The following is a 21,843-nucleotide window of genomic DNA, read 5'->3' on the forward strand; positions in this document are numbered from 1 at the left end:
TTGGCTGTCTTCCATAAGGCCGACTCTTCAGTCGCTGAGCGATCATCTTCCTGTTCTTCCGGAGTATAAGCGAAAAGCAATAGACTCCTCTATGAGCCAAAGGCAAAGGTAGATTGAAAAGGTCCCCCTGGCGACGATACTTTACAGTCATAATTTGTTATTTTTTCGTCCGATGGTTCTTTTTTAATTTTTAATATTTAATTAGAAAAAAATTTGTAAAAATACTAGAATAATTGCTTTTATGTGATAATAAATTTTTAAAAATTTTGGAAACAGATTGTATAAACTATGCGGGAAGTGTGTTCTCGTAAATACTGCGTTTATAGAAAAATTATTGGGCTGCAATTTGAAAAAATTGTAGACCCGCTGTCGTCACCTATCTACCTGTCCTTCTTTAATCGCGAGAAAGGAGTTAGATAGATGAAAGTCGATACCAGAAGCGGAAAGCTTAGGGCAGGAGACTTAGATATACGAATATCCAGTTTAGAACGGAAGTAACGTTACTTTTCTTCCGAACGGAGTTAGATGGATGACCGACACGACTTTATTGCTAACGGGAAAAGTATGATGTACAGTACACGGGCAAGACCACCACTAAAAGAATTGACGAAAAGTTGCAGCTCGGCATTATGACCATTTCAAAATAAGTAATGACTTGTTACAATTAATTTGGTTTATCTGGTTAAGGCAACGCAACACGTGAGCGATCTGCTGAGGGGATGCATCTAGGGAAGACTTTTATGAGAAGTTGGACCCTATTTAGGTGTTACTAAATCGGAAAACTGCTCTTGGCTGGCCCGTTGGCTATGCCCGAATTCACGACAAACTACAAGCTAACTACCGGTATTCAGTGGTTTTGTCTACTCGGCTACACTTATTACGAAAATATCGTTCGAAAAGCAAAAATACGTGTGGAAAGTGCTATGTGCTACCTGTCACAGTAATTGAGCGAATGTAATATATATTTTTGTTTTGTTTGGTAAGAATTATATTTAGTTTATGATTTTGTTAAATTTTTTACCAATATAGGCGCCTTAGCCGCCACTCGAAAACACCGAGTGACGTTTCCACTTCCCAGGACGAGGACCTAGGGGTTGGATTTCGGGAAGCGGTGTCGGTGTTATGTGACGGTGTCGTTTACTGTAACGAAGCGTGATATGTAAATGATTGGACGCGACGAACAAACTAAATAATGGTTCAATTGTGAATGTTACGGCGACGGGTGTTTGTAAGGATGTGTTGTAATGAAACCGTCGAAATCGTTTAAATAACGAAATTCGCGCTTCTTCGTCCTCGGCATAGTGCAGTCGTGCACCGAAGACCTCGATGTCTTTCTATCTTTTCTCCGCTCCTCTGCCAACACCAGCGTTACGTCGTCGGTCCTTTTTCTTAGGTCGTCGTCTAGCTTGTCCATCAATTTGTTTCCGGATTCTAAAATTCGTTCCGATTGATAAACTAATACCTACCTGGCGCCGAGGACAGCTTATCGCGGTCCAAACTGGGTCAGATGGAGCGTGCAATTTGTGGTATACCTGGCGTTATCCTGTAATAAAAAATATCGTAACTATATTACGATATTTTATTACAGATCCCACATTCGAGCTCCCGGGTTGCACGTTAAACGAAAGCGTGCTCGCTTCCGTTTAACGTGCAACCCGGGCACTCGAAATTCTAAACAATAAATGGCGAAATAAACGGTTTTACAATACAATGATTGTTTCTGTAATAATAGCATCGAAACAATTATTACATTTTCAAGTCAACTGTATGATTTATTAATTCTGTTTTTCTGTTTAGTATTTGAATATTAGTTTGTCTTCCTACAGTTTTAAATACCAGTCGGAAACTTATATAAAACATCTAATTCGTTCCGCAGCATAAAATAACCGTACTGTATCATAAAAAAATGAACACGGGGTGCGTTCTTTTATTTTTCCGCGTAACTCTGAGCGAGCGACATCCTTTTAAAAATTCCTGCGGAACGCGTTCCTAAATTCCGGTGGGAGTGCGCGCCGTCGAACGACAAAAACGGCCGCTTGTAGCAGTAGTTTATACGGTGGAAAACAACATGGCGTCCTTCATGTTTCCCGGATAGTTCCGTTTCCGGGTCCATTATGTGGTTTTATAAATGAGAATTTAGAAAACTGAAAGCGGGAGTTAGCGCACGCGGTGATGTAAGTGTCTCTACGAATTTTTTATCGAGGATATTTTAAATGCTCTTTCAACAAATAATCCATTTTATGGTTAAATTTTACAATTGGGACCCTTCTTTTGCCTTTAAAACTCATAGTTTAGAATTATAGATTCCTCCATCACGATACTATCGATAGTGCGGGCGCCGCCATTTTTCTTTCTTTCACTGTCGTTCCTAAATGCCTACAAACAGCAGCGCACTCGCGTAATAGCGGAGACGCAGAGCGACCGCTATTAACCCTAGATAACTAATCATTCGTCGACGCGACGACGCACCTTCGCTCGAAAGTGAAGTTCTCAAACTTCCCCGCGCCCCATGCCGGTCATTCTTTTTCTACCTTAATAATTTGAATAAACAGTGCAATGTGTGATGCAATTGTGTTCACACGTCAATTAGAAATTGAGTTACGGCCATCCCGTAGTCCGCTCGACGAAAGTTTAGTTGCTACGTAACTTTTTTGCAATGGTATTTATAGTACAGTACGTTATACGAGGTACCACTGTATACCTCTAAGTGACCCTTCGCGTGATATAGTTCACCTAAATCGGCATACTTTCGGGAGTCATGCACGCTTCGCTAAGTTTAATGTACTGTACACCCAACACTGGTCAGACATTCTAACGATATTTATCGGTAAGGAATGAAGAGTCCGACATGCGACCCTTCCCAAGATATTCGCCTCCAAATGTGAAACCCCAATAGCGATAGTTCGGTGGCCATCTTGCTTGCGAGCAAGCGTGTTGTGTTACAAGTAAAGCAACCAGCTCTGTTAATAATATAAAAGTTCTATTTTTAATAAAAACTCATAACACCCGAGAAAGTTACGAAAGTTCGTTAACTTTCATTGCTGGATTTTTTTATTTTATATGCTAGTTTATGGATGTGTGGGATGCACGATTTTGTTCACCCAATTTGAAAGCTTAATAACGCCTGTGCCTTTCGCCGAAAATTTCTGAAATCTTGCATGGAGGTTTGCATTTAGGGGGGATTTGTGCTATTAAATTTTGGTGGTTAATGGTCAAGGGGGTAGAAAGATAGACGTTGTCGTATCTGGAGTGGGTCGGACTTTATGAAGCTTGGTGTCATTATCTCGTAAATCTAGGAGACAAAATGCCTATTGGGTAAGTCCAAAACGATTCAACAAATTTGTTCAAAATTGAAGAGGTCCATAGTACTCATCATGGATACTAAATATGTTAAACTTCATCCGAATTGGTTCATCGCTTTTTGAGATATTAAGAGTCAAACATGACGCTTTAATAACATTACGTGTATGACTTAGGTCTATAATAATTCACAAAAATAAATAATTTTTAATCGAGTAGAACTGTTTTTTTTAATGAAAATCAAAATGCCCATAGTGTTTACTCATAACGACCGCTTACTTTAATTAAGGCGGGACTTAGCGAAGCCTCTTCTGTGTGGCTTACAGAATTATGTTCGATCTCAAAATTTAATGAGCCGATTTTGATAAAACTTTGTCATTTTCCGTTAATTGCGATGAGGAATCTAACAATGTAACGAGAGTCCATTCAAATGTAAAAAATACGAGTCCATGTCGATATACAGAGGTATTAAAGTGATAGTATCAGTGATCTCTGATGGCGCTGAGCACGCTTCACGAAATTTATCCTAGTGGTCAAAAACAAAAACATCATTTTGTGTGCCTAACAAAAAATAGGCACACAAGTGTGAGGATTAAAGGAGCGAATAAGGAACAAAACACAAGTGTGAGGTTAGCCGTTTGGGTGGAAAAATGTCACGACAATCGAGCGGTCAATACTGTCGTGTGAGAGAGGAAAGACTCACTGAGGAGGGTTTTCCATCTTAAAACCGTTTAATATTACAAAAGTTTCTTACAACGTTTCGACGTAACCCAGCTCGGGGGAGCGAGCTAAAAGTCTACACAAGAATCCAACGTTCCGTAAGAAGTTCTTCCTTCTGTCCCTCGATGACGGACGTTGCGAATCGACGGCCCCGGGGCGTGCGGCACAGCTTCGGCCAAAAATTTCGGGAAAAAAGGTGAATCTCGGCGAGTACGAATGAAACCGGAGGGTGAAAGTTATTCCCAGGTTGACAAAAAAACCATCCGATAATCTCTTCGTCAAGCACCAATACAAAAAAAAATTTCATTGTTTAATCGAGATCTTTAATTGCTCGTTTCGTGTTGAAAAAGGAGCTTTTTAAGACATTGTTAGTACCTCTATTCGGACCGCCAAGTCGATTCACAGCCGAATATCGAACGGTATTCTGCCAACCAATCAAATTTCGGAAAAAACGAACCAAATATTTAAACTCTGCACTCTCGAAGACCATATAAAAAACATATTTCGTGCTGCTCCGTAACTTTATATTATGCAATTTTCCTATTCGAATGCCGCTGGTCCTATAGAAAGAAAGGGCTGCTGCGGATTGAGGTTAAAGTTAATTCGACTAAAAGTAGTCGTTGACCTCTTCCCAGAAGAGAGGATGGTCAACAATTAATCATTAATACAGTGATACTCGGGTTTCGTCGATAATCCGTCCGAAAACAATCGGCGAAATCCGAAACCGACGAAAACCGAGGCAATTATTTCCATATGAATCAATGTAAATCCAATTAATTCGTTTTAGACACTCTAAAATACGAACCAAAAACGCATTTTATAGAGAATTAATATAGCGTTAAATACTAAAAGCAATAAGAAATTAACGTAAAAGACTAATTAGCATTAAGATGAAAACAATGGAATTGTTCGGCTAGACACGCGGGGTATTGTCTTGTCTCGTAGAAGCTAGTTAGACACGAGCTTCTAGCCTATATCGCCCCGTGGTAAAGTGTGACGTAATTGTCAGGTAATAGTAGTTGTATCCGTTTATGATGATCGTATCGAGGGGAATAATGCCTTCCGGGAAATCCGTTTAAGGGTAACTGGCTCCTATTCGGGCGTTACAGACGTGGACAAAACCCGGAAAACTTCACGTGGCCAGTCCGCCCTGGCGAAGCGCGAACTCACGACCGAACTCCCAGTGTTCGGGGAACGAAAGCGTTGGTCGATAGTGGGCCGTCGCGGGGTAATGTTCACACAACGAGAAACAACACCATACCCCGCCGGAAAACGCGTGGGTCGCCCTTTGTTTTCGCAAAATTAGCAGCAAGATCACTTGAGCACGCCGACGAAATCGAGGCAATCGACGAAAACCGAAACAACTTTTTCGCGAAAATAATCGATGATAACTGAGGTACTGTATTACTGTATTACTGTATATGGCGCTATGTGTAAATCAGAAAATTGAATGTAGATAGAAATTAATTGATTTACGAAAATTCAATAGATATTTTGGGGTGGGATGTACAGTACGACATGATCTAAGTTAGAAGTATTTAAGCGGAACCACCGAGTTTCGTAGCAATTGGTCAAACGGTTTAGCAGTGTATAGCAAAAAAAAAAAAAAACAAACATCCTCATATTCATATATAAATTACACGATTCCTTTATGCTTATGAAACAGTTTCCGTGCTCTTCAATGAAAATATCTTTAGATAGTTTTAGCATTTTGCAAATATCCCTTACATCTGTGTTGACAGTTTCACAGAGAAGATTAATTAAGACAACTGTAGTGTTTGTACCAGAGCCTTTTTAGCCGCCACTCGAAAACATCGAGTGACGTTTCCACTTCCCAGGACGAGGACCTAGGGGTTGGATTTCGGGAAGCGGTGTCGGTGTTATGTGACGGTGTCGTTTACTGTAACGAAGCGTGATATGTAAATGATTGGACGCGACGAACAAACTAAATAATGGTTCAATTGTGAATGTTACGGCGAGGGGTGTTTGTAAGGATGTGTTGTAACGAAACCGTCGAAATCGTTTAAATAACGAAATTCGCGCTTCTTCGTCCTCGGCATAGTGCAGTCGTGCACCGAAGACCTCGATGTCTTTTTATCTTTTCTCCGCTCCTCTGCCAACACCAGCGTTACGTCGTCGGTCCTTTTTCTTAGGTCGTCGTCTAGCTTGTCCATCAATTTGTTTCCGGATTCTAAAATTCGTTCCGATTGATAAACTAATACCTACCTGGCGCCGAGGACAGCTTATCGCGGTCCAAACTGGGTCAGATGGAGCGTGCAATTTGTGGTATACCTGGCGTTATCCTGTAATAAAAAATATCGTAACTATATTACGATATTTTTATTACAGGTCACATTCGAGCTCCCGGGTTGCACGTTAAACGAAAGCGTGCTCGCTTTTGTTTAACGTGCAACCCGGGCACTCGAAATTCTAAACAATAAATGGCGAAATAAACGGTTTTACAGTACAATGATTGTTTCTGTAATAATAGCATCGAAACAATTATTACATTTTCAAGTCAACTGTATGATTTATTAATTCTGTTTTTCTATTTAGTATTTGAATATTAGTTTGTCTTCCTACAGTTTCAAATACCTGTCGGAAACTTATATAACATAATGTTTGGTGTGGAAAGCCAGATGAAAAGTGAAAGGAGAGAAAAGAAGGACCGCCGATATGGTTGAGTCTGAGGAGGGTATTAATAGTAAGGATGAGTGAAAATCAGTACAAGGTGGAAGCGGTGGAAGCGCCGCTTCCACCTTTCAATGACCTTTCCTTGTAGTTTCTAAAATATAAATATTCATATTTTAACATACTTTGAATTAATTAAAATTAATATTTTATTATAACTGCATTATGTATTTTATTACAAATTTATATACTACATGTGAAAAAACGATAAGATTGCTATTGTATATTCGAATATCAGTGGCGGAATGGAAGCGCTTACGAGACAGCTTTCACGGTGAGAATAACTGAATGGTGTAAAGCAGCCAGTGGGCATTGGCGCATGCGCTTTACAGAGCACCAACTTCAGCCGGTTTAGTTGGTGAAAGCTACACACGTGTAACGCTTCCAACGATTCTATTTCTTAGCCACTGGCAGGGAGCTATCTGACTAAGTGAATTGTTTAAGATTTAAAAAGTAAAGAGTATTCAATGTTATTTTTATGTACGTTTTGTTTGCAAAGTTATATTTATTATAATTTTTTAAAATTATACTGTAATTATATTGACAGATTTTCAGACAAAATCTTTAGAATTTTTATCACTTTTAGATGTTAATAATTTTAATATTATGAAAAACAATTTTTCCAAGTGTGTTTTAATTCTACAAATGAAGTAAATTTTATGGAAATTTTTTTGATTTATTTAAATTACGTAGTGAATCGCAATATTTATATTCGTGTCCGGACTATAGGCCTATTGACAAGTAACTCTTAGACATAAAAAGTATTATAATTTATGATGATCCGAACAAAGACGTACTAAAAGAATTATATGATTTAATATCATTAATATTTACGGTACCATCTACCGGTGGGTCTGCTAAGCGCAGTTTTTCGACCACGACGCAAATTCATACATTGGCCAGGAACACTCGGTCGGAGGAAGAATTGTGGTCGCTAGCGTTGCTTTCGATAGAAAAAGAGCTTTTAAATACGTTGATGGAGTCGACGACCAACGACTTTTATGATAAAGTAATTAACGACTTTGCAGAAAAAATCGCCGAATAGAGTTAGTTTATAAAAAATTAAAAAAACAAGTTTTTCTATTATTGTTTGTATCGTATCAATTTTTATTGTGTATGTATTTGCATTTTAGAACTAAAATATATAAATTGTTTATTTTTGTCATTTCCAGTGTTTGTTTAAAACTTTTATGGAAATGTGATGTTCCGGACAAGTCTGACTCGTCACGAAAGACGCGAAAAAAACGGTTAATTTAGAGAAAAATTTATTAGTTAAAAAAGAGAAACATAGGTAAAAGTCGTTTGTAGTCGGACACCCATTGTTTATATCAAACTGCGAGACAGAAACCATAAATCGCGGAAGAAAGTCGTCCTATGATCGGTGGAAGATCGAATTCGTCTTCGATTTTGACTTTTCTCCCGTTCCAGGTAAGAGTCTCGTTACGTTTAGTAACCAGGGACCAACCACTCGGGAAGCGTGATTGAGGAAGAACGACCAATTAAATGGACGAAAGAAAGAACAGAGATTGATATAATCCCTGACAATCGATAACACCTGGCACTCGGTTAACGTTCCGAATAACCAAAACGCCGTGCCGTGTGTCAATGCACAAAAAAAAAAAAAAAAAAAAAAAATACAATTTCTCGTCTATTGTGCCAACCTGTAACCCGTGCCACTTCGGACTTAGACCGTGTCCCCGACACCAACTAGAGGAAGTCTCCCCGTGCCCTACAGACTTGTCAACGCCACTGTCCCGGGGCCACCTTCGATCGACCATCGAAGAACCACATCGACGCCCAGGATGTCCGAACGGCTGATTGTCCTAAAGCAAACTATTTTGTACATAGTATATGTTTATTTTATGTTTCTTTTTGGTCTGTTTTTGTCTGGTACGTCTCTTCCGCCACCACGCACATACGAATAGACCCTACGCCATCACTGACGCGCAATTAACTGATTGCCCCTGGAAGTTGGCTTCTTACAGAAACACAGCTTCCCTATCATTAAATGTCACGGCACGCCACTGGTGAAAATAAAGCATAAGTGTGCTCAAAAGCACTCTTATATTATTTCAAATTTACGAAAGAAACTTTTACCGCATTTACATCTTATTTTATTTGTATTATGTTATCATTATTTTTACATATAAGAAATATGAATTTAAAATCTTAATAAATAAATATAAAATGTACTCTAAAGCGTATCGAATCACTTTTTGATATTTTTTAAAATACGACACCGACAAAGGCGATTTTGAAAGTCATCGATGAACTTTTCATTTCATTTTCGGTATCTGGAAATTAGGTTCCAGTCTAAAAAGTCTTGTAATTTATACTTATTAATTTAACGTTTTACTACTTTAGTAGGCGTTCAAGTAAATACTGTATTTTCTATTTGTTATCTAATAAAATTTCTAAAAAGCGATTTTTCCTATCTAAAAACAAATGTTATTATTCTCTAAGTTATCAATTTAAGAAATATAAACATGTAAATTATTTAATATGTTATTATTAATATACTGTATTTTCAAAGATAAATTAAAATTGGAAATTATCCTTTAATTATAAAGTGATGTTTTCTATATTTAAATTAATTCTAAAGTAAAGTAAACAAAGCTGTAGTTATGTTTTTAAATATTTTATGCTGAAATAAAATAATTAAAAATGTATTATAATTTAAATTTTTCAAATACTGAAATAAAATATAAGAAGTTATAAAGGAGAAAAATTATTATTTATATTATAATTCTGCATATTACAATATAACTTCTGTCTACAACTTTATTATTTATTTATTTTTGTAGAAATAAAAATATTAAAAATTTTTGTTAGCAGCTTAAAATAAAGTTTGCAAATGTTGCAAAATCATAAATCCGTTTTAAATAGTTGCATAAAATTTCTGTATAATAAAAGTGTTTTATGAAGATGGAACAATAAAGATTTGGATCCTTATTGCTCCATATAAAATTTATAAAATATTTGAAATTTGTTACAAAATTATTTAAACAGGATTTTATTCACTTAAATTAAAAGGAAAAAAATGTTTTTATCAGTAGTAAAATTTATAATATGTACTGGAGGATTAAGAAAATTAACATCGACTAGGTTTTAGATAGCAATTGTACGTAAATTTAAGGTTAATTCTGACGTCAAAATTGTTAAACTTAATTATAAATAGATCCGAATGCTCATCAGATAATTATAATCACTGAGAAAAATGAAAGCTGCTGCTAAAACTCTGTTTAACATATTGGGTTATTTTCTTATTTTACAGCTTGTTTGCTGTTTTAAAAACAAACGTAAGTAGCCATTATAATCTATATCTATATATATAATCGAGACGAGTTGATAATAATAATAATAATAATAATAATAATCAGCGCAGAGCCCAAACGGTTAGGAGTTGAAAGTTGAAATTTGGTACACAGTTAGGGTACATCACGAAAACGCACACTAAGAAGGGATTTTTCGAAATTCCTCCCCACGGGGGAGAGGGACAAGATTAAGACTTAACACTTCCATCAACAATGGAAGTGTTAAGTAACAATGGAAGTGTCAAGTAACAATGGAAGTGTCAACAATGGAAGTGTTACGTAACAATGGAATTGTTAAGAGAAAGCGACGTGCATGACGCAGATGCAGTTTTTTTCGTTTTTGCGGGAAATCGAACTTATTTTTAGACCCATCTAAAAATTCTCTAATTAGTCTGGAAACAGGGGAATCCAATTCTTGCATTCTGTGAAAACAGGTATGGTTGACTATAACGTAATAATCTTAATCTTCGCTATCGTTACTTTTGCTCGAGCAACGCCGAGCCTATCTGCTAGTATTTATATAAATTATTATTAATATTTTTGTTTTTAATTTATTATAGCAGTCAAGCCTGTGAACAGGATTTTTAAGTGTGAGGTTTTATAAAAACATTATTTTTTCATAAATATGTAGATATATTGAGTAACCCAATACAAAACTGAACGGGTACAAAATAAATATAATAATGTCATATAATAATATGTACCAGTGTAATAAGCCCTATTAATAAACAAAGTCCAAGTAAACAATATATAAACAGAAATGTAAAACAGTAAGGACCGAGAGGTAAAAAGAATTAGAATAGAAGTTGTGTACGATATACTGCTTTATTAAATAAATATATATGTTTGTTTGCTATAAAAATGTTAATAACATTTTTTAATTTCAGAATGGATACAATGGGAAGACAATCACGAAATAGTAAGTTTAATCTACAATTTAAGTAAAATCTTAATTTGTTAATGGCTGTTTTTGTAGTTTAAAGTGAATAAAATATTAATTACTTCATTGATTGGCAAAAATTTACTGAAGTACAGTACATGAAATTAATTGCGATTTAAAGTATTTTCAAGATGTAAAGTATTATCGATAATTTAAATAGTTAAAAAGAAAAAGAAAAGCAGATGAAGATCATTTCGATCACATGAAAAATACTGAAATTATTTGAAGTTTTATCACAATTAATAAGGCACTAAAATTAATTGATTTTAAAGCAATCAAACATCCAAAATAAAGCACAAGATAATAGTATTAATTTATTTAATTGAATTTAAATATGCAAAATATGTTATCTCATTTAGAATAGAGCTGCCGTCTACGACATTGGAAAATTATGGACAAATAGTACCATTTATTACAAAATACACGACGATGTAATAGGTATGCAAGATACATTACATTAAACAAGAAAATTTTAATGATTTTTAATCGGTAAAGTAGGGTCTTGTTTTATGTAGATTCGCGTATACATTTCTTTCTATAGATGACATAGGTCCATTAGTGAAGAATGCGATGACAATGATCGAAAATCATACTTGCTTACAGTTTATAGAATGGCGGGGACAATACCAAGATTATATATTCATCAAGGACGATTTAAAGTAAGATGTTTCACTTATTAATGAATTTTGAAAATTATCTATTTATTAGCATGTAAATGCTGTAGATGAATAAATATATAGCCTAATTCGTAGATGGTTGGGCCGGATCAGGGCCGTCAAGCTCTTGTATGGGCCCCTTTTGCTCCTTATCAAGCCTCCTTAAATTCTTAAAGATTCTATTTTTTATTAATAAAAATAACATTAATTTATAGGAGTAATAACCAGTATAGCCAGCTTTGAATAGGAAGAATAGTGAGGGATGGATTCAAATCTAATCTGGAAATACATATATAATTAATTGGTCTTGTTAATTTTCATTTTTTATATTAGATGTTCGTCTAAATTAGGAAGACAAGGTGGCAAACAGAATTTATATTTATCAATATTTTGTCGAACTGTTGGCCAAATCTTACACGAACTTTTACATAGCTTGGGATTTTGGCACGAAATGAGTCGTAATGACAGAGATGATTACATAGAAATCCATTGGAATAACATAATGCACGGTGAATAATCAAGTTTATTAAATACAAACTAATCGTATCAATAATTATCTAGTTGTTTAATTTAATATTAAGTTTGATTTTTTTAATATATTATTTCCATATAATTTGTTTACCATTTAATTAATATTACATTTTAGTCTGCTGAATTATGAGAAAATATTACGATAGTTAACTTTTTTTTAAAATTTCATGTAGAACTATATTTTAATATTCAAAATTATTTTTCAGGGCAGGATTTCAACTTTCATAAACTTCATCCGTGGGAACACAATCTACTTGATACACCCTTTGATTATGATTCAATCATGATGTATGGTTCGAAAGCATTTGCTTTAGATAGTCATGAACCTACTATAACGCCTAAAACTCCAGGAATAATCCTGAAGGATGTCGAAGATAAGACACGTTTAAGTGACATTGATATTATCAGGATAAACAGATTATATCAGTGTTTCGGTAAGCTTTTAGTAAAATTAACATAAAATAATGTTCACGAAGGTTTATTAAAACCTTTATAGGTCTATGGGGTAATTCACTACATATCAGTTCAGGACTGATGTCGCCTGTGTGGGTGTGTAATATCAACCTGAAATGACCCATAATCAGACCTATTGCTACCATTTCTTCCTTCTTTTCTTTAGGAAAAACTATTTCACTACACATTAGAAATATTTCTGTAAACAAAAATGTGGAAAACAATTATTTAAGTAATTATTTCTTATAGTTGGGATCACTGTTTTTATATTCAACTAGCTGACCCGGCCACGCGTTGTTGTGGCTCAAAATCTATCTATTATAAATGTGTAACACTTCCCCCGTGGGGGAAATTTCAAAAAATCCCTTTTTAGTGTATATTCTGTTGACGTCACCTATTAAAACGCAATTAAAAACGCAAAAAACCGCATGTAAAATAGTATAAATAGAAGCCGAGTTCTTCACGGTAAGCCTTAATCCTGTCCATCTCCCCCCGTAGGGAGAATTTCGACATGTATATTATATAAAAACACGTGCATATTTGAATGCAACGTTGTGTCAAAATTTCAAAGGAATCTGTAGGAACAAACAAACGTTGTATTTTATTTATATAGATAGGTAGAAAATGATCTGCTTAGGTCCATTCTCACAGAAAAGCATAATGCCTCACAGAAAAGCAAACTTAGGTCGTCTGAAGTTAGCGCCATCTGTTGGACATAAAAGCCTTAATCCATATATAAATATATTTTTGAAAGGGGGAAAATGGTGATCTTCACATATGCCACAAACCTTCGCGGGAATGTATTAAACAACTTCCCAAAGTTTCATGGCAATCGGATAAATGGTGTGGTAATGCATGAAGGACAAACACACACACACACACACACACAAACACAGACATACATTCGTTTTTATATATATAGATTAGCCACTTCTATTTAGTGAATTTACTAAGTTAATATATTATACAGGGTGTCCTGCTTAGAGGTTTAATTCCTATCTTGCATAGATACCATTTTTCAATTGCTTAGTGATAATCTTTCGAATAAAAAATTTTAATATTTTACGTATCGTTGTTGTTATTTCTTTTTAAGGTGAAAAACGTCCCGCAGTACCAGATCCTCCAGAATACGCCTGTGATTTCGAAAATGGGGATTGCGATATTATCACGCAATCAGGAAGTAAAGTTGCTAGTTGGGAGAAAGTTAATGAACCAAGAGGAACTCTTCCAGGGGATCATACTACTAGTGGATTTGGTAAGAATAGTTGTTACGTTAACATATTAACAAACATAACATAAATAACAAATGGTTGTTTTAGGATATTATTGGGTTGTCAATGCGGAAAATGCCGCCGGAAAGCAAGCTATAATGTATATGCCTCAATTTCCTGATAATGGGCGTTCTAAAGGATGTTTATCCTTTTTCTATCATTATCGAGGACCGGGAACAGAAGCCTTTATTGGTATACGTCAAACTGTTAGAGGCAGCTCCATAATTTTCTCTGGAAGCCCGACTGCTGCTGGTACCTGGGAGAAAGCTTCGATAAATGTTGATTTGAATATAAGCAATTTTAGGGTAAGTTTTAAAAATCCTATGTACCAACATATTTATATTACATAAATTCGTCGGTATAGATTATATAAATTTGTCTCAATCAATCGATCAAATGATTAAACGCTACATTTACGTATAAATGTGATCATAATATACCACTGCACTGGTGGGCTTCTAGTGATGCGAAGCAGACTTTTCAAGTGTAAGGAATTACATTCATGTACAAAATTATAGAGATGATTTTAATTATTGATTTTTAATTTCAGATAGCACTTGTAGCTGTATCAACACCAACAAATCAATCTGGAGGGATATTTGCTGTTGATGATGTCATGTTTCAATGGATTCCCTGCAAATAATTACCGGTTATTTCCAGTAACCCGTACTGTGATTACTTTTAAAATGTGTATTTGATAAACAACTATTAAAATTTTAATTTATTAATAAAATATTTTAAACAAAGAATACAAAACAGATCATAAATTGTTTTTATTTCAAGTCAATATTCATTGCACGTTTAACAATAGAAAATTAATTTATTTATTCTGAAGTAATTCTGAAGTAATTTATTTACAAGTAATTCTGAAGCTGTAAACTGAAAAAAGTTTTTATAATTAATATTTAAAATGTAATTGTGATGTTTGTAATTAATATGTCTGTTAAGTGGGAGTAGGCCTATAGGAGACAAAGCACCAAAATAATGGAGTTAATAAGTTAACGGACTATTCCGTGACGAAAAGAAGCTACAGTAATGCAGCTCGAAAGATGCAATCAGTAACGAATTGCCCACCTAGACAAGTGAGGCACATGCCTATGGGCCCCGGTTTCGAAACCCAGGAAACTGGAAAAATTAAGTAATTTTACCGTTGCAAAGAAATATTATAATTTATAAATAATTCTCTTGCTGCTATTAGACATTATTAGTTCACGAAATCGTAAAATTGTATAGAGTATCTTCTGTTCCTAGGGACACAGAGGGCTGCTATCGTAACCACTCGGTCATCTGGCCGTCATCCACACTAAGCTATTAACAACTAAAAACGAATATGTACATTTACATTTAAGAATGAATTTATTTTATTTCGAATGTATTTAAGTTTGTGAAAAAGAGCAGAAGCTAATGTAGCGTCTCGCATCAACTCATAACCATCGTCATTGTCTTTACGTAGCAGCAGTATCGCAGAAAGGCCGGATGCCGAGCGGTCAAGGTTGCAACCTATCGCTCTGGGGGACTCGAGATCGGATCCGGACGGGTCGAAAAATCCCCGGGAATTTATCGGGGTTGGGCCGTTTGGATATGTCGGGCCCCGTGCCTCACCACCCGGCTACCCGCTACCCCATTGTGGGCCTATCAGAACCCATAATGGGCTTGCTATAAGAGGTCCTCTTAGTGACCAAAGACGAAAAAGTTTTAAAAAAAGGCATTTTTATTGTAATAAATTTAGATATTTGGTTGGCGACGGTAGTACCGTTATCATATCTCTGTTCAATTAGAACTGCTGAATATAACCAATACGCCCTGCCCTTTACATAAAATTTCTTGATACACAACTAGTTAGCATAAATGGGAAGCAAAACCAGATGACGTAGCGCCCTCTCTAGTTCAAAGAAGAAGTGAATAGCTATTAGCTAACACCTTGTGACTAGCGGCGAAACGTTGGGCGCGTTTTTTTTATGCAGCGCTCGAGAAGCGCTTTACAGCTAATCCTCTGAAACCCGTTTTTAAATGGCCAATGCTGCTCGTGACGTCATTTCGCTACACTTTCGCTGCATAAAAAAACGCGCCCGTTCTATGGACCGAATAGCAGCATTTTTTTAGGTGTGAAATGAAAAATATAGTTCGTTGTTTATTTCTTATTTTTATTGAAAATAAAAAGACTTCTTAATGAATTTTTTATATTTCTGAACTTATTAAAACTATGGCGACACATAAGTATCGCCTATGAGAATTCCGGGAAATGAGAAATAATTTAATAAAAATTCGATTTTTAATAAATTCGGAACGAAAAAGGTCAAAGTGCTAAGCGACATTACCGGTAAAACGAATTTAATATTAATTTTATCCCAATCACAAATAAAAAAAGTTTGATACGTATTACTTCAAACACGGTTTATTTATTTACATAAATAAATAAATATGCAGGCGACACTAGTCAAGCAAGCCAATGACATTGTTTGTTTCATATATAACCGATCACGTCACTTACTTACAGGCTTCATGCTGTTTCATCATATCTAAAAATAATTTGTGATTCGTTACTTTAAGTCACGTGACCCAAAGTAGTTGTTACGTCAAACACCCGCTTAATTTAGACGGAGCTGCATTTAGAAAACAGATTTAAACCGTAGTTGTTTGTAAGTATTGTATTCGTTTTAAGTTTCGATTAGTTTAACCTTTATATAAATTTAATGTAGATGTTATGTTTAAAAAACAATGGTAAAATATTAGAATATCGAGATTTTAGCGATGACCACGTGATATAAATGTTAAAAAAGTATAACAAATAAGTAACTGGTCTATACCGTGAGCCGACGCCATGTTGTTAGGGAAGTCGCATTTTCGATTTATTTATTGCTCGTCGAGTATTTATATTTTCTATATTGATTTCGGTAATGATCTAATTCAGATTTAGCCGTTTGATTTCGTTGTTTCGTTCCTTATTACCGTACATATAGGACAAATTCCAGCCTTGTATATTTTGTTTTAGTATTTACAAGATGGCGTACAGTGACAGTGAATCCATTTTAAAATCCCCTTTGTTAAAAAGTAACTATACAAAGAAGACAAATTTATAAAACTTGTATGTTGAATTTATAAAACATCATCATTGTCTTTTCTCTAATTCATGTGAAGGCTTTCAAGCCATTGCTTTATTCTCCAATTTCCTGTGTTGTCCAGTTAGTTTTCTGGGTTAACGTTACCTTAGGTAGCCAAGATGGCGGCTTGTCTCTAATTCCAGCAAGGAAATAGTGGGATGCATGTTCTAACCTAACCTAACGTATTCTAGTAAACTACCATAATTATTAGCAACCAAATTATTAGAATAGGTTAGGTTATTCTTTTTGCGAAGAATTCGCTGAACTTTGGAGACATCACGTGATAGATCATAATATACTAAGTTCTCAGGAAACACGTCAGAGATGAGTAGTCACGTGACCGAATAGCGCCGACAAATGTCACGTGACACGCTTCGTACGCGTCCCATCCGATGCGATGCTCCGCGACGAAAACAAGCTTAAGCAATGGCGTCTTCGAACGGGGTACATTCGATAAGTATTCCGACAATTTTTTGTTCGTAGCATATTTTATATCGATCATTTCCAACAAATTATACGTGTTTTGGAAATATTCGAGTGAAATTAGTGGAGATTTGATTAATTTTATGGAAGAAAACCTCTCAAACAGCCGTACCCCCTAAACTGCACAAGTGCCAGAACGGCAGTCCCACTGTTTCCTTGCTGGAATTAGAGACGAGCCACCATCTTGGCTACCTAAGGTAACATTAACTTTGATAATATCTGAATTCGGGACCAAGACGAGTTCGACGATACCCTACTTTTGGACCGGAAACGAAAAATAAGAAAGTTATCATATTGAACTAGTCTTGGTCCCAAGTTCAGATATATGCTCAAAATCCCGAAATTCCATGGCGAACAATCTATACAACAGCTCAATGAGTGACATTACATTGGAACAAAAAGCTTTGTTGGTCAGTTTCGGGTAGCAAAAGATGCTACCAAATGTGACGTCAAAACATCAAACATGTTTTGAAAGAGTGCTACTGTAGAGGGCGAACTGTTGAGCTCCAGAACTGTTGAGTCAGCTGAACGCAGCCAATGTGTGTAAGGAAATTTGTGGTGCAGCCATTCCATGTCTTTATAAGATGTTTACTGTTATAAGCAAAAAGGTGGATTAATACATATGTTCTGAAAACTTTTCCAGATCAAATTAAATATTGTTTATGCATTTTTGAACTTGTAAATTAATTTAGTTCAATTATTAAACAAGTAATAAATTGTAAACAACAACACACAACACGGGTGTAGTAAACAACGTACCCTATGAACTGATGATCGGTGTGCGACGAAAACATTAGTGGTAAACTTTCTCTTTTGTTTTTTTTTTTTTTTTGTCACACACCGGGCATTGGTTCATAGGGTATATTGTTTAAGTAATAAATTATAAATATGTTAGTTACTAATAAATTTTTAATAAAAATATATTTATTTTTCAACCTGAAGATTTTTCCCCCCCTCAAAGTAAATTTTTATGTGATATGAATGAATATATGATAAAAATGAAGAAAGCGACGAGCAAGATTTACAGGCACTGGAGGAAAAAAAAGAAAAAGAGTAATATGTTAGAACATATTTGATTTTCAAATTTAAACAGATTAATTCAGTTTTTCTCAACTTCTCTTCTTTAGAACATTCGATGAAAATCAAACGATATAATCAGAACACGTCGTGAAAATTGAACAACATTAGAATATTCAATTTTCAAATTCAACCTTTCTTTAGAAATATTTAGTTTGATGAAATTACTTTTTTCATCTGTGACTATAACGTAATAATCTTAATCTTCGCTATCGTTACTTTTGCCTGAGCAACGCCGGGCCTATCTGCTAGTTGATTATAAAACCAGTTTTCTGCAGAATTAATTTTTGAAATGATAAGATTATTTTTTAATTTGATTGCTTACCATGTTTCTTGTAAATGTTCAGATTCATCTCTAAAATTCTGTATTGTCTGCTCATAATAATCAATGTTTCTTGCATTGGATCCAATTTATATTGAACCTCAGAAACTAAAATTTGCCATGTCTGCAACTAATGTTAATTCTAGCTCTACTACTTTTTGCACTTTCTTCTAGCTAGCTGTTCATTGATATCATGTAATCTTTCCAAATCAACTGATTCTTGTAATTTCCTCAATTTGTCAAGTGTTAAATTCCATTCAGCAATCAATTTTTGTTGCTTCTAAAACTGCATCTATCATTTTTTTTAATTTCAGTTAATTCTATTTCATAGCATTATACTTGAATTCTTAATTTTTTTTGTTTGTTCAACTTAACTAAGTTCTGTAATTTCTGATTTTTGATGATCCATTTCTTTTTGCATTCTTTGCTCTCCTCTTCTTTCACTTAATGATCTACAGATCCACTAAGATATCTTTCTGGGAAGATCTCTTAGTTTCATTTAGGCTTCTTTCATATCAAAACCAATATTAAATGTTTTCTTGATCTACATTTATTATCATCAAATCTAATTCATCTTCCTAACAGATATTCCTTTTCTATTTGTAACGATTTCTGCATGTGAATGTAATTTATGTACAATGATCATATTTTCTTTTTAGAAGATGGTCTTGAACTGCATTAGTATTAGATGTATATTTACAATCATCAATTTGTATTAAAAAGTATTAAACCTTGTAAGAAAGTAATTAACTGTCTTCATTCTGTTATTACCAAGGCTAATCAGTTAAATGAGAGATAAAAAGCCTGGAAGATCCAATCATTTTGTAAACATCCTCTCAAACAATGATATTTCACTTCCTGAGTCAATGGCTTTGACTTCATTAGTGGAAATAATGTTTAGATTGACTTTATCATGCTTGTTATCAAGAGGACATAAAATTTCACAATGACTGAACTCATTATATATGAAACATTTAGGCCCCTTTGTTTTATTCATAAAATGTGATGACATATTGAAGACTTCTGTGATTATGGCATTGGCTGCCAACAGTTGTAACTGAGCAAAGGTGTTTCTCCCTACAAGAATTGTGCAACCGAGAATTAGCACTTCTGTAAGAAAACCTGTAATAATTTATTAAACAGCAAAAACATGGAAAACCTGTCCCAGAGAGTTTTTTCCACTCCTTGCTATAGCCGTTTTTTCCACTCCCACATTAATTGATTTGACATTGGGGTTTGGAAGTTTCGACAATCTCAAAGTTCCAGGACATGAGACAACCCACGATCAAAGTCCCGGGATGTCCCAGAAGTTTGAGACTTCTCAGAATAAAATTAGAATAGAGTTTATTTTTGGTGAGATATATCAATAAAAAAGCAATTTTAGCAAAAATCAACATTTATTTGAACATAAAATCAAATCCTAACATTTATAACATTAATTAAAGTGTAAACAATTTGCATGTTCAATTCTTATAATCATAAATTGATTTTTTGGCAGTAAGATCTTATAATTATAAAACCAACTTAGTGATCATACTATCATTAATAATTATCACCTAGTCTCTATTCATTAGTCATATAAATAATATAATGAACTAGCAATTAGACTTGTTTTCTGATTTAATAAAATAGGCATTTAAAAAAATTGGAGCATTAACAGCTTTGTCCAATGATCTGTTTCTGATTTTTGTAATAATGCCTCCAGACAAGGAGAAAACTCTCTCATTTTCAACAGATGTCGGTTTTCTTGTGTTTAAAGCTTTATAAAGTGGTTCCAAACTTTCAGTACGTTTTCCGGTTGCTTCAAATAACTGGAACTCTTTTAATGTTGCTCTTGATTTTTTTTGCAAGAATTTCAGGTACATTTTCTTCAATTTTTTTTGATTGCCTGTTCCATTTGACTTTGAAACAACTCATCAGGTTTGTTGTGGACTGTAGAGCTACTGGTACTGGGTTCGGCGTCCATTATTTCCAAATCTGGTGTTTGGACACAAGGGATATTTTCAAAAAGTCTGCAATACAGATCTTCCGCAAAAGCAATAACTGCAGTTTTATTCAAATTTGAAGTAAAAAAATCCATATTTTGGGACTGAGCTGTGGTGGCCAGTGTGCAAATATTTTAACATACATATAACCTGTTGTGATCTTTTTTCTAGACAGGCTTTTAATGTTTCAAAGAACTGTACCGCCAGATTATCATTTGTTGTTGTTGATTGAATTTTTTTCAGTCAAATATCAGTTATTGCTTCGGCTGTAACGAAGAGTTTTGTCTGCTTAAGGCTTCTACAGCTATCTTGACTAGCTGCAATAAAGTAACGATTGACTGCAAAAGTAGATGATTGTCTTCATTCCATTTGTCTAACACGTTTAAATCAATCAATGCTTTCTTTACGCAATTTCTGATCTTCAGAAACCTTTCTGCCATTACAATTATAGAATTCCACCTTCTTTTGACATTCAGTAATAAACAGAGTTCTTTCCCAAATTCTGATTTAACATATTTCTGTAATTGGCTGTTTTTCAGTGGATTCTTTCTAAACAATTTCACTAGGAATTGAGTTTCATCAAGCACTATTTTAATTTCATCAATTGGTTGTAATGGGCAGTTTGTTTCGTAGCTGGCATTGCAGTCCTCTTTTTCATCAGAAGAGTTTTTGTTCTTCATGGTTTCATCATCACTATCATCAGTATCTACCAGTGGCGTGCCGTGACATTTGATGACAGGGAAGCTGTGTTTCTGTAAGAAGCCGACTTTCAGGGGCAATCAGTTAATTGCGCGTCAGTGATGGTCTAGGGTCCATTCGTACGTGCGAATGACAAAAATAAACAATTTATGTACTTTAATTCTAAAATACAAATAATACATACATAATACAATTACAGAAAAACTTGTTTCTTTTTTTTATTTTCTATAAATTAACTCTATTCGGCGATGTTTTCTCGCAAAGTCGTTAATTACTTTATCATAAAAGTCACTCGTCGTT

At 34.7% G+C, this 21,843-nt stretch overlaps 2 protein-coding genes across 2 annotated transcripts in view; both read left to right on the top strand.

Annotated features, from left to right (window-relative positions):
- Positions 1-9,816: 9,816 nt before the first annotated feature.
- On the top strand, positions 9,817-14,634 carry LOC136969214 (zinc metalloproteinase nas-4-like). The gene is made up of 9 exons (XM_067263307.1): positions 9,817-10,010; positions 10,913-10,944; positions 11,325-11,403; positions 11,507-11,624; positions 11,955-12,130; positions 12,359-12,586; positions 13,699-13,860; positions 13,925-14,181; positions 14,427-14,634. Exons 1-9 carry the CDS (start codon positions 9,929-9,931, stop codon positions 14,517-14,519), a joined length of 1,227 nt encoding a protein of 408 aa, XP_067119408.1. The 5' UTR covers positions 9,817-9,928; the 3' UTR covers positions 14,520-14,634.
- A 1,995-nt stretch (positions 14,635-16,629) lies between these two features.
- LOC136969215 (cellular tumor antigen p53-like) overlaps positions 16,630-21,843 on the top strand; it is a 72,817-nt gene continuing 67,603 nt past the window's right edge. The window contains exon 1 of the mRNA XM_067263308.1: positions 16,630-16,655. Coding sequence (XP_067119409.1) covers positions 16,645-16,655 — 11 coding nt within the window. The 5' untranslated portion in view covers positions 16,630-16,644. The remainder of the gene's footprint in view (positions 16,656-21,843) is intronic.

Source organism: Centruroides vittatus, unplaced genomic scaffold (assembly GCF_030686945.1).
Source record: "Centruroides vittatus isolate TY-2023 unplaced genomic scaffold, ASM3068694v2 contig_1758, whole genome shotgun sequence".
NCBI lineage: Eukaryota > Metazoa > Arthropoda > Arachnida > Scorpiones > Buthidae > Centruroides > Centruroides vittatus.